Consider the following 13,405-nt stretch of genomic DNA (forward strand, 5'->3'; position numbering starts at 1 on the left):
AGCCGGCATACGCATGTACCAACCGTGTAATCAGTTTATATTTTTAAAAAAATAATAATCTGAAATTGGATATGCATAGCTGAAGGGAGTATAGCATTTTAATATAATATAATAAACATTCACTATATGCGTATCCTAGTTTAATAAGCATTTTTCAGATGCGTAACAGGATTTTATATACTGAATGACCACTGCTCATAAATTATACACATGCTTTTGGAAAGAGAATGTATAGGCACCCATTTGCATGCGTGATGTCACTGCAACATAGCTTTTCCTGTATTAATAGTATAGGGGGACTTCAACTGTTCAACATGTTATATCTTAGTCCATTTTCAGAATACACATTCTATGGCTATGTATTAGAACGACCAAAGTTGACCAAATATTTAGAAAGGGCTATTTTGGTTTAAAAATTCTAAAAAGAGGTCATTCTTGTCAATTTTTCTGTAAGTTATATCCGCATGAGGGGAATTATAGTATTGGTAGTCGCCCCTCGGGCAAGACAAATCAGAATATCAATACACACACAATATGTGCGTCTAAAACAAACTATTTCTTTAAATAAAACTACCAATTACACGTACCGTTTATGGCAGCATCCCTAATTATAATTATTTTATGGAGGTGATGCTTATAATTATTTTATGGAGGTGATGTACAATGTTGCCATAGTGAATTCTTTAAACTAGAAATATATTCGATTTATTTTACCAAAAAATATATTGGATTGGAAAATTCTTACATAATAAACTTAGGAAATTGAGCTCAAAATCGTATTACAGTTGAATCTCGATAAAATAATAATCAATAAAGTAATAATCTCGTTAAAATAATATTTTTCTCAGGTCAATACACAATGTATATTTACTCTCGATAAAGTAATAAACTCGCGTAATATTTTTTCTTGGTCCAACCTTAAATCATATCTATTTTTTTGTGCGACTCCCTGTTACCCCATTCCAATTTTTTGTTAAAAAAATTATGCAAGGACCATAAATCGATTTTAAAGAGCTACCCTATTTAAGATTTTAAAATCCAAAATTTACTCTTTTTAGGTCATTTTAGCAGAGAAGTACTCCATCTGTCCCGTAATAAATTTTCTATTTTGACTTTCGATACTATTCATGCATAACTATTAATTTACGTCTAATTTATAAGATCAAAAATTGATCTTGTTGAATTCATATTAATGAGTACTTTAATACAATTATTAAATGAAATTTTTATATTTAATACTAATACGAAATTAAAGATATTAACAATCAAACGTGTCCAACATAAATAGGAAACGTTTTTAGGGACGGAGGGAGTAATAAATAAGCAGTTATTTTAATAGAGAAGTAAATTAGTACCGCAGCATGCATAAGAATTGACGCACAAAAATCAAGTACCAGCACTACGGTATGATTTGATAAACCTAGAGAGTACTTGCATAAAAGTTGCTCTTACAAACTGATTACAACAAGTTTAAAACGCATCAAAACTCAATATCGGGAAGGAATTTATGATATGAAATGAACAATATAACATATATCATGCAAACGACTATCTGATACTAATCAAGTGATTTAGTTTAAAACTGAAAAACTAAATTCTCATGAAATCAATATAAAAATTCAAAAGATCTCTGCCAAGGTTCTCAAGGCTCACAAAAGATAATTCCGTCTAAAAAGAGATAGCTGTGACTGTGACTACTGACTACAAGCTACAAAGACAAATTATTCAGTTGCTTCCACTATAGTTCCCTTCTCGCTGACGTATATACCATCAAGAAACTTCCTGATATCTTTTTTCTTGACATGACATTTCTGAACACAAAAAAGACGGGCCAAAATATTAAAAAGTATCACAAAGCCCGTTTTAGCAAAAGAATTATCAGCCAGGTATGTTATACATAGAGGGAGGGGGAGTACCAGATGTATTAAACACGGAAAATAAGTACCTGGTTTATCAAAGCAGCGGATCGGGAAACAAGCTCAATGTCATTACCATCCAACACAATCTCATCCTTCACCTTCTCAGACCTAGTAATTGAAACCCCTTCAAGCATCTGAACTTTCCTCACCTAATGCAAAAACAAAAGAAATTTTACCAAATAAGAAGTCAAGAGTTAAAATATATGCCTTTAAGTTGTACCAGAGAAAACACCAATTAATTTACCATGCACCAGTGAAAACACCGATCAATTTACATTTAAGGACATCTACACTAAATGATAGGAGAAGTTATGGATCGACACATAGAAGAACCAAAAAAGATTTATGTTTCTACTTTTAAGTAAAATATAAAATCAGTACTGTTTTAGTTCTGTAGACGCATGTAAGACTCGTAGACCATATTTTAATACTGAGGCAACAGACTGCACTCTACAAAATGACCATTTCTGTAGCTAATACAAGCTGTAAAAAGATTTGACTAATACTAGCTGTAAAAAGGGTTCACATTAAATTAATTTAGTACAAACTAATACTCCCTCTGTCCCAACCATTTCTTTACACTTTCCTTTTAGGGATGTCTCATCCAATTCTTTATATTTCAAAACTTATCAAAAATAATCAATGGGTCCCACCACTTTTCCACTTTTTCTTCCTTTTCACACTACTTTTACTCCACTATCCCTCTTTTATATATTAAAAATCAATGAGACCCACCACTTTACCCACTTTTTTTTCTCTTTTTCACTACTTTATACATATTTCTTAACCTCCGTGTCCAAACCAAACGGAGGGAGTACAACATTCTACGCTAAATCAAAACAAACCAAACATAGGATCCGGGAAGGGGATATTGTTTACATACTTCAATTTACTCATAGCACTTAAAAATGTTTCTATCTGTTAATCAACGGATTTTGGAAAAAGCACTAACCAAGTGTTAAAGAAGTTCAAAATCATGGAATTTTTATGAAGAAGCTATAAAGTAACTTCCAAATATTGAAATAAGATGTTTTTGCTTCTCTTTCAAAAACGATCCTTATTCACGTCACGATGCACTAAACTTTGTTAGAACATAGAAATACAACACTTAAAAACACGAGCAATCATTACACACTCAAACAACATTCCACAGAATATATTTTATCATGGGCTTACTGCACTAAAACCATTTATCCAAGAAAAAGGACCAGTTAAAAAAGGTTATTGTAATTTGTCTTTCAATCTTTCTAAAAAAAGGCAAGGTAATACTAAAAGTTATCAAAATTTCAATCATTTGTATAACCTATGTGGCTGCCTTTCTCAACACTCATACTTACACTCACAAATTAACATTACATACATGAACAAAGACTAATTACTTATAACTTATTTGTAAATATTTGATTGATCAACTTCGGCCCATTACATAATATAAAAGATTATAACGCCTCCAAGACATTATAGAACTTCTAAATTTCAATAAACAAGTCAACAAGCCTTTGCACACAGCTCAAATTTAATTAAACTACAACTAAAATCTCAAAACAAGGTAACTCGTAATTTATGTTATTTTATATGCTAACTATTTACACATTTCACATAACCGACAATGCAAAGTCAGACACTAATTAACAATCGTTACTACAATAAGACTCCTCCTACTAAAACATACAGTCTACTAACCTACAATCACATTGCAATTTTAAAACAAACAAACCACCTAATCACCACATACACATTTCACAATGTCCAATTAAAACACAAACATAACTACAAAACAATACAAAATACAACATCAAATACCTTCTTCTCTCCGAGAAAATTACGAATCTCGATAGCATTAGCAGCGCCCCCAATACTCGCATTAATCGGAAAATGAGCATAAACAAACCTCATCTTATACCTATACCCTTTGGTAACACCAACAATGAGATTATTAACATGACTAAGAGCAGTTCTAATAGCAGCAGTGGTTTTACGAGCCCCGAACCAAGCATCAACTTTGAGTTTTTTCTGGCCGGTTGTTTCGTCAGTGATGAGCTGAAAATCGAGATTCAAGTGCTTGAAATTGCGGACCAGTTTGCCCCTGGGTCCCTCGACTTCGATCACTTTGGCTTTGATTTTGATTGTGATGCCGTCTGGGATGTCCATTGTTTCGGAGGAGAGAATTGTCTTCATTCTTGGGGTTTTTAGGGTTTTGGGGGAAATGGGGGAGACAAGTGAAATGTGCGTGTTTATATTGAGTGGGCTGGAATGGTAGACATTTTGTAATTAGGGTCCGGATTGATAGGGACTGAATATATGGACCGATACTTGATGAAATGGGCTTTCATTTGATCACAATAGTCAAGCTAGGGTCTTCATGCCAATTTTTGTCCGATTAAAAAATGAGAATAAAAATTAATCCGAAAAAATCTCAGTCTGGTCCGACCTACCCGTTGGATCTTAACGAGTCATATATTTTTTTACAAAAGTTCCGTCTCGTTTTATTCGATAAAAGCATATATATAAACGTCAAAATTAACAAAGTTACTACCAATCGCGAATGTGTACAAATTCTGAACGTTCACTAATGCTAAGTAATAGTTTTTAAATTGAAAAATGTTAGAGTATTCAAATTGGTTCAGAAAATTATTATAAAATATCACATGTCAGATATTTTATTTGTTAAATAAAATATTTTCTTGCATTTACAATAATAACATCAACTAAATTCTTTTATATTGTCACACGTAAGATATATCACATCATAAATTATAATATAAGAGATTTTAGGGACAAAGTGTAGTTATACCACAATTTACTTGGACTGTATCTGGGTAGAATTATACAATCCTGTATTCAAGTATCGTATTATTTTACTTATAGTGTGTCCAAATCTGGATTCGGGATCATATTATTTGGATACAAACTGGTCCCACGTATATGAACATCAGATCCAAACTGAATATGAGTCGGTACCGTATTTTCATTTTCTAACCGAGTAATTTATGATTCACTTTATATAAGTTAAATATGATCCACTAACAATAAATATTATTTTTATTATTTCAACTATTCGGGTGATTATTGATATAAAATAAATATATTACTATAAAAACAATAACCATAAAAGTCATACTTTATTGTAATTAAAACTTATATAAGATATAAAAAATTATAAAATTATTATTTACTTACAAATATAACGAGTTAAAAATATATTCTACACATGGGGTCGAATCGAATATGAGTTATGATAATATTTTGATATTCGGGTAGACTTATTTTATAGAAATAATATAAGACCTAATTTGAGCGGGTATATGAGTGCTTATATTCGGGATCATATTTTATCCAAACTTAATTTTTTCGCTAGATTTGGATCGTTTATAAAACGGATAAAAAATATTTATCATATTTTCAAGTCGAATATAAGCCGAGATACCGGATAATCCGGATCAATTTACAACCTACAATTTACTCTCAAAGTTGCATGTTGTCATCAAGTGATTGTAGGGACAAATTGCAATTATACCGCACCCTACTCTAACAAAATATACTCATTGTGATTGATTATATAAGTTATTACTTTAACTTAAATGCACATAATTTTATGTATTTTGACTTCGTAGTAAAATTTAATATTTTTTAAATTTTTTGTATAAAAAATTTAATTTCTAATTTTAATTTTAAAAAATAATTAAAATTATGTGCAAATAAATTAAAATAACTTATATAATGGACAAGGAATTATGTATTAAAAATCTGAGATTATTCATATCGCAAAACACAATTACCGCTGAGTGCGTTGTTACAGGAAAAAGAACAGCCTAAATAATCCACAGTTCATTGTAGGCGTAGGCAACAGGTTGTTTTTACCAAAAACGAGAATCAAACACGCCTTCTTTTCTTTGCTCCGCTCCAACTCGTTTTTCACTCGCGCCTACATTTCACCGCCGCTCCACTTGTTCACCCATCTCTCTCTCTCTCTCTCTAGGGTTTATACTTCACCTCTCATCATCATCATCATCATAATCTCTTAATACATACATGGAGCCTCTACCAGTGGGATACAGATTCAGGCCAACGGACGAGGAACTAATTAATCACTATCTCAGGCTTAAAATTAACGGATTTAACAAGGAAGTCGATGTTATTCGCGAGGTTGATATTTGTAAATGCGAACCCTGGGATTTACCTGGTATTTTCTCTCTCTCCTTTTTTATAATTTAATCCTTTTCTCAAAGCTTTCTTTTAAATTTGGATCTGAATCACTTTTATTACGTTATGTTGATTCAAGTATATTCGTAGTTTGACGGAAAATGACCTAGCTATTTTTGTGTGATTTTTCGATTTTTGATAGATAAAGAGGGAGCTAAATTTAACTATAACTAAAATATATATATGTTCGAAACAGGTCATCGTTTACATTAGTTACCTGCCTGCTATTATATACGATTTTTTGGGGATAATTTCTATGTTAATTGTGCGCCTGCTATTCTTTATGATTTTTTTGGGGATAATTTATATGTACTGGTTGTTTTTGAAATAATTTATGTCTTCAATACTAAGTGTTGTCCTGTTCGTAACTACGGTACAGGCAATGTCGTCTGCAACTTTATGTTGCTCAATATATTAGGCTAGGCTTATAGATTTCTACAGTGTGCATCCATTTTCCCTTGTTAGTTTAGAAGTTATACATTCTACAACCATCTGAAACTGAATTGTTTAAGTGACTAGACTCAAAAGCACCGTGGAAGATGAAATATTATTAATGGTTCTCTAACTGATGTCTGTGACGAATAAGAACATACTACACGTTTTTAAAATTAAGATTGAGAGGGAGTCCACAAATGTATTCTTTTTAGTGAACAATTGACATCCTACGAACCTGATGAAACTTTAAGTGGATATAGGATTTTGATCCCCTTCCTCCTTGATGTTGGACAAGGAGTTAAAAGAAGAAAAACTATCAAAAGATAGATATGGGCCATAAGGCAGATTAACCGCAAGATAATCAACAAACCCTAAGCTGCGGTCACCTCTGTGCATTTAAAATTGTAGAAGAGGAGAATTTGTATGGCTCAAAACCTCTGACGAGAGAGAGAGAGAGAAAAAAAAATTAATTTTAAAGATCAATTAGAGTTTTCTAATAATAAAATATTATTTTTATATATAGGACAAACAACCCTAGTACTTAACCAACATGTTTTCTAATAAGGAAACTAATAAAAAAAAAGACAGATTCATTTTATTATTTTACTACGATAATATAGAATATTTCTAATAATATTAAAATATTTTAATTTAACAGATTACAATTAACTCTATTCTTAAACAATAGCATAAGATAAATACAAATGAACATATTTATTCTGTGATATACCTTCAGTTTCTTAACCTATGTAAATTAAGGTTAATCTTAACAGGGCATGCAATTCTTATTTTTCAATAGCCATGCTAGTAGTCACATGCTCTAATTATATGATCGAAGACATAGCCTCTTTCACAAGGTAATTGACAGGGACTGTATTATATGCAAAATTTCTTTTTGTAATTTCGAGGGATGCAAAATATTTCTCGGAATTCATGCCCTTTCCAGGTGGCCCATGATAGTTTGACTAAAGTACTTGTACGATTTGCTAACTTTGTATCCACTATTACTTTTGTCAAAGATTCATGAATATGTAGACTTTTCACTAATGTGGTGGACAAGTTCTCATGTCGAATAAGGTATTTCATGCTTAGCCCGTCAGTGCAGAAGTGAAGTGTAGGCACAGCACAGATGGTTCCAGCACAAACATTTCTTTCTGCTGACAGCAATACTTGCATATTTTTCTACAGTCTTTGAAGTTGTATTGGCCTTTGAGAAATCCATCTAATTAAATTTTAAAACACATATACTGATCTTTTGGTAAGCATGCCGAGTCTCCCAAACCTATATAACTGTTTTAATACATAACTAATCAAGTTCTTGATTTTAAATCTCTCCATTCCAATGAGATTGTAATTTTGGTCAAACTTTAATGTGTAATAAAAGCCCTCTGTTCTCAGTTTTGATCGCCGCTAATTATAATCTCGATAGTTTTAGCAGTATAACATTATTGGATGATCATCCTCTATAGGAATTAGGAAGTGTCCAGTTTTTCTCTCTCAGACCACCCTAGTGCAAGTCCTTCTTTCTCAGTTTGATTTCCACAAATTCTTATTTCGTTTTTGGCAACATAGCCTTCCTTGATGATCATCCCCATTAGGAAACTAAGAAGTCATCTGCATTCTGATACAGCCTAACTCTTGGAAATATAGAGGGAGAAGAGAAGAAATGTAGATAAAGTGTACCTATCATTTCAAAATTATATTAAGTAATACAAATAATGGAAACTAACAGCCTTGACATTTCTTCTCAGAGGGCATTAAGTTAGGTTAAAGGTCATTGCCTCTGGCTTTTCGCATGTATTTCACCATAGATTTATTAACAACTTTAATTTGCTATCGGATCAAATTGAGAAATTTGTTACTTTTGTTGTTGTGGTGATCAAAGACTTCTAAGTAAATTCTTGTCACTTGTTAATGCAATTCTTTTAATTTGTTTAAATGGATAGGCTGATTTTTTTGTTATAATTGAACATGTTCCGTACTAATTTCTAGATAAAAAATGAAAAAGGAACATTAGAGTAATGGATATAAGCAGTGTATTTGAAGTTATTAAATATCTTTTATATTTTCTTGCTATTTTTCTCTGAACTTTCAGCCTTTTCTTCTTCTATGTTTTAATGTTCTGTCTTCTTTGTACAGATCTATCAATGGTAGAGTCGATTGATAATGAGTGGTTTTTCTTCTGTCCTAGGGATCGAAAGTATCAGAGTGGACAACGAGCCAACAGAGCAACAGTAGCTGGGTACTGGAAAGCTACTGGTAAAGATAGGTTTATTAAGTCTGGTAGAGGAATGAACGTGATCGGTAGGAAGAAGACTTTAGTCTTCTATACGGGGCGTGCTCCCAGGGGTAATAGGACTCATTGGGTAATCCATGAGTACTGTGCTACTGATGATGCCCTTAATGGAAACCATCCTGGACAGGTTCAATATTTGATTCCTTTGTATGTTTTGTTTTACTATATTGTCTTTTTAGTGTACTTTAAATCACGATGAACTTCTATATAATAGAGATAAGATCAGAGTAATTTGCGAGGTAAATCTCAAAACAAGGATAAGAAGCTGTATATTGATAAATATATTAAACCCTCAAGCTGAATACAAGCTACCACAGTTTGAGGATTGGTATAGCCTCCCAAAAAATAAAGTAACACTACTGAACTTCTGCATATATCCTCTCTATTTTTCTATCAGTATCTCATACTTTCTAAACACCTTTAACCTCCCCACTTGACTTTACTTTCTTACTATTATATTTCGTGCTGTGGCACACTCTTTTTTCTTGTTACCCTTCCTCCTTGTGTAAGTAATTACCATGGGGGCCTACTCCTTGATCCCTTGCATAGTTTTTAACATTGTGCTGTATGTTGCAATTTATGGCTCTGTTTATATCATTAATTTTTTTTTGATATCCTGTTGGTTCTTAAAATGGATGTTTTACAAGCTTACACGATAAGTGTGGTGCTTTTAGCCGTGGGTCCACAGAGAATAAATAAGCATGATTACACCCTTAATAACTAGAACAGGAATTAAAACCAAAGGTTTCCATGTCAATTACTATCAGGCTCTTAAATAAGCATGCATATTGTATATTTAACGTTAGTCACCACTCATTATATTCTGTTTAAAGAGAAACATATTTCCAACATCAATAAGTATTAAGAGTTTCTTTAGCTTTCCCATGCAGCAAGTTACTGCATGAATTAATTGCCTTGCGATGTTTTATCTTTGGAATTTTTAATTGTTTTGTTATGTATTCTCCCTCCCTCATGCAGAGTGCCTTTGTAATCTGTCGTCTTTTTAAGAAGCATGATGGGAAACTGGATGAGGTGACTGAAAGTTCCAACGGTGATGAAGTTGAACAGAAAGTGTCTTCTTCCACTGTTAAACTTTCTGCCGAAGATACTCAGTCAGAGCAAGAGACTCCAATGTCAAGCCCACAAGCTGGAGTGCAGTCGTCAAGGATTAAAGAGGATTTAGATGTAAGTGATAGAAATATATTTGCTGACAACCGCATTAGCACTGATCTGTACAGAAATACTTGCCCCTCTGATGATGCTGAAGGTACTGGTAAACACACTATACCCATTCAGGTGAGCAGAGTAGTTGTAGTTTGCATTTGGGTTTGTGACAGTGCTTTCAAGTGAGGAAATTATTGAATATACGGAATCCTTTTATGCCACAGGCAGATAAAAGCATGGAGATTGCGTTAGGAGATTTCAATGAACTACAGGACCTTCCGGGTTCAAAAATCTTTTCCCCATTACACATGCAGATGGGCAATGAATTTGGATCTGTGTTTTTCCCGAACCCTGTCTCTTTCAGCTATGAAAATATGCCAGTGCAGTTTCAGTATGGTTCTAATACTGTGGATATTGCAGACTATCTAGTTAGTTCAGATGAATGTTCAGGCAGTCGCCAAATTCCTGGTGTTAATTGCGAAACCCAAAAGTTCACTAACGACAACAGGAATTTTGTTAAGGATCCTGGATCATGCTGGGAGTCGGATCTTGAAATATCTCAAGGACAGGTATAATGAGTAACCCCCTTCTGTTAAGGATACTTGATTTATTTTAGGATTGTTGTATGTTCATGTTTCATGTGTGTAGTCATGCTTTAATCGGACATTTGTAAAAATATTATTTGGGAGGCTTATTGACTCGGAAAGTGCCGCTTCTGCAGATCTCAATGCCTGCAGGAAATTGTTCAATGCCTGGTTGCATCAATCAAGACGGGGGAGGGGATATTGTTGAGTTGCAATGTGGTTCTTCATCTGCTCTGTCTGTTGATGACCAAATCTGTAACCCGCGGAATTTGGATGGCTCTCACACCAACAACCATGCACTTGATGTTGATGATAATACTCGTGCTGGAATTAAAATTAGGTCTCGCCAAACCGATAATCAAGCAGTTACTCGTAAAATTGTGTTGCAGGGAATTGCATCCAAAAGAATTCGCTTACAAAATAAACCTAAAATCAGGTCAGTTTCCCGCAGACTGCCTAAGTCTTTGAGCTTTGATGTCGAAAAGTCTGATGCAAGAGCTTCATATACTGAGGTATTAGATCTTTCTCTTTTTCTGAAAAATAAATAGTTATTGGGAAGGGTTCTGATTTGTAATATATATAATAAATGAGACTGGAAGGTATTTAATTTTTCCTCCAACAAGCATTGATTATTTGAACGGTTAAGTGGGATTTTAATTATGTATCATATGGTTTTGCAGGCCAAAGAAGCAACTGCGAAGTGTAATTTTATTATGCCCGCTGATGCCGCTTCTGTTACAGATGAATTTGTGGGAGTTTCACTGGTCCAATCTAATCATGGAGTAATAATTCGCAAACTGCCTTCTAGATGGATTGGCAAACTACTCAATGTTCCAGCTGTGCTCTTAAAGGAGGCTCCTGTTTATTGCTTCACTTTTTCGTATATGCATATTTGGAGAACACTTGTGGCGGTTGGTTTGGTAATATTAGTAGCCGGCATCTGTAGAAACCTTCTGTTATAGGGTTCCACAAGGGAAGGCTGTCCTGTGTGTAATTAGCCCCAGTTAGTGTTATTTTTATATATAATTATCTAATCTTAATCTGTAGTGGAGTTTCAGATAAAAGTATGTAGGGTACTATAACTCCGTAGAGAAATTTTATTTTTGGTTGTGTTGTTATTATCCATAATATTTAGATTAATTGGGTTTAGCATGGAGGGAAGATGCTGAAACTTTCTTGGTATCCAGATTGTTCTTGCAACTTAGTTTGTATATTAAATTAACAATGTAATCATTAGTAAAATGGACTCTTCCACTCTATTTTGTTATGTTAATTTTTTCACTTTATTTCTGTAACTGGCATGCTTGATTGACTTTTTCCCTAAATGATTCATCATAGTCTTTTTAATGTAGACATTTTTAGGTGTTTTTTTACAGTCGTGCAATTGATATTGATGCACAGATTAGCTTTGCTGTTCAGTGGACTTGTATCATATAGATACGTTCTGTTAATTTTGTATGTAGCCTGGTGCTAATATGAACTGAACCGTGAGAAGCAAAACAAATCACCTAAATTTTGTAGATCAGTCTGAAGTAATAGTGATTTGTACAGATATTTCAGTGATTCATTCCATTATTAATCCTTTAATTTAAAACAACGTAGAGATAAAAGATTTGAAAGAAAATGAGATGGAACAAAATTCTTATGATAAGATTTTTGAAGAAAATGGATGTCGTGCCGTATAAGAAATGAAGCACTGCATTTCAAATTGTGGTATTTACATAATAGTTTAGATAGCAAGGAAAGGAATAAGTCAAAGTTCAAAAATTTGAAAAATTTAATTATTTTATAATATAAATGTCATTTCATTCGCTTCAATTAAAACCAACATTAAGGCGTAAATACAAATGATACGCACATGACTTGCTCTCTCTGATCTAAATGAAACTACATACAGACAATTAGACAAAAACTAAGCAATGCATGTACACATGTTTGAAGTGAACATGAGCTTTGTGCATGTATATTCTTGCTTGGTCTTTTTGGTTCTACCCATACTCTCTTCTTTTGTTTTGTTTAATGGTCAAAGTAAAAGATTCTATGTGTGTAATCTATTGAGTGTGGGGAGGGAGCATGGGACTATGAGATATTCCATGTTACAAACACGCCACATGTACTTGCCTGCATATAAATTGTTCAAGTTTCGATTGAAGCTGAATGCTTGAACATAAAACAACTGTATTGCTCAATTGCTTTTGCTCCATTCCTACGTTATGTAAATGTGACAAGGCTTAGGATACCCTTTTTTATATCTTATTTTTTGTCTTCCAATAAATCGGCAACTTAGATACGAATTAATCATCAATGTTAGTAATATATAACATCGATTTCTGGTAAACGCAAGCTTGGCGGATCTAATTTTGAACAATTCCCAATTGCCACCCAAATTTCTAATGTAGAACAAACAAGTATCTACATTGTTACGCCACGGAATGGAATTTGGTCCTTTTAAGAAATTAATAGAACTGTCAGTGTTTAATTCAGGGATGAAGCTAGGCACAGGCGTAACCAGAAAATCGATTCATGGGGTCGGAAAAAAAATTAAATGGCAAATGAAATTTTAATTATAAAAATGTAAAAAATAGTCAATTTTAACACTACCTTACATTATTGCTTCATTAACAAGCACAATTGCTTCATTAACAATATCCTCATATACAAATTTTTCGATTTATATTTAATTAGATTATAATTAACGGTTTATCTCTTATCCGATATATTTAACCTCTTTTGTTGAATTTAAAAGATAAATTTATGCACCCATTATTACAAGTTAAATTATTAAGTGGGGTCAAGAATAAAAT

The 13,405-nt window shown here is 33.0% G+C and overlaps 2 protein-coding genes across 3 annotated transcripts; one reads left to right on the forward strand and one right to left on the reverse strand.

Moving 5' to 3' along the window:
- Nucleotides 1–1,534: 1,534 nt before the first annotated feature.
- LOC141693988 (large ribosomal subunit protein uL6z/uL6y-like) lies at nt 1,535–4,171 on the reverse strand. The gene is made up of 3 exons (XM_074499188.1): nt 3,723–4,171; nt 1,946–2,068; nt 1,535–1,811 (listed from the first exon to the last, which is right to left on the reverse strand). Exons 1-3 carry the CDS (start codon nt 4,095–4,097, stop codon nt 1,722–1,724), a joined length of 588 nt encoding a protein of 195 aa, XP_074355289.1. The 5' UTR covers nt 4,098–4,171; the 3' UTR covers nt 1,535–1,721.
- A 1,586-nt stretch (nt 4,172–5,757) lies between these two features.
- On the forward strand, nt 5,758–11,860 carry LOC141692275 (NAC domain-containing protein 91-like). 2 transcript variants are annotated; one of them, XM_074497024.1, is made up of 6 exons: nt 5,758–6,102; nt 8,697–8,980; nt 9,832–10,149; nt 10,242–10,586; nt 10,739–11,113; nt 11,282–11,860. In XM_074497024.1, exons 1-6 carry the CDS (start codon nt 5,952–5,954, stop codon nt 11,561–11,563), a joined length of 1,755 nt encoding a protein of 584 aa, XP_074353125.1. In that variant the 5' UTR covers nt 5,758–5,951; the 3' UTR covers nt 11,564–11,860. The 2 variants fall into 2 exon arrangements, with proteins under 2 accessions (XP_074353125.1, XP_074353126.1); XM_074497025.1 differs by having other exon boundaries at nt 8,749–8,980.
- Nucleotides 11,861–13,405: the final 1,545 nt, after the last annotated feature.

Source organism: Apium graveolens, chromosome 10 (genome assembly GCF_009905375.1).
Source record: "Apium graveolens cultivar Ventura chromosome 10, ASM990537v1, whole genome shotgun sequence".
Taxonomy (NCBI): Eukaryota; Viridiplantae; Streptophyta; class Magnoliopsida; order Apiales; family Apiaceae; genus Apium; species Apium graveolens.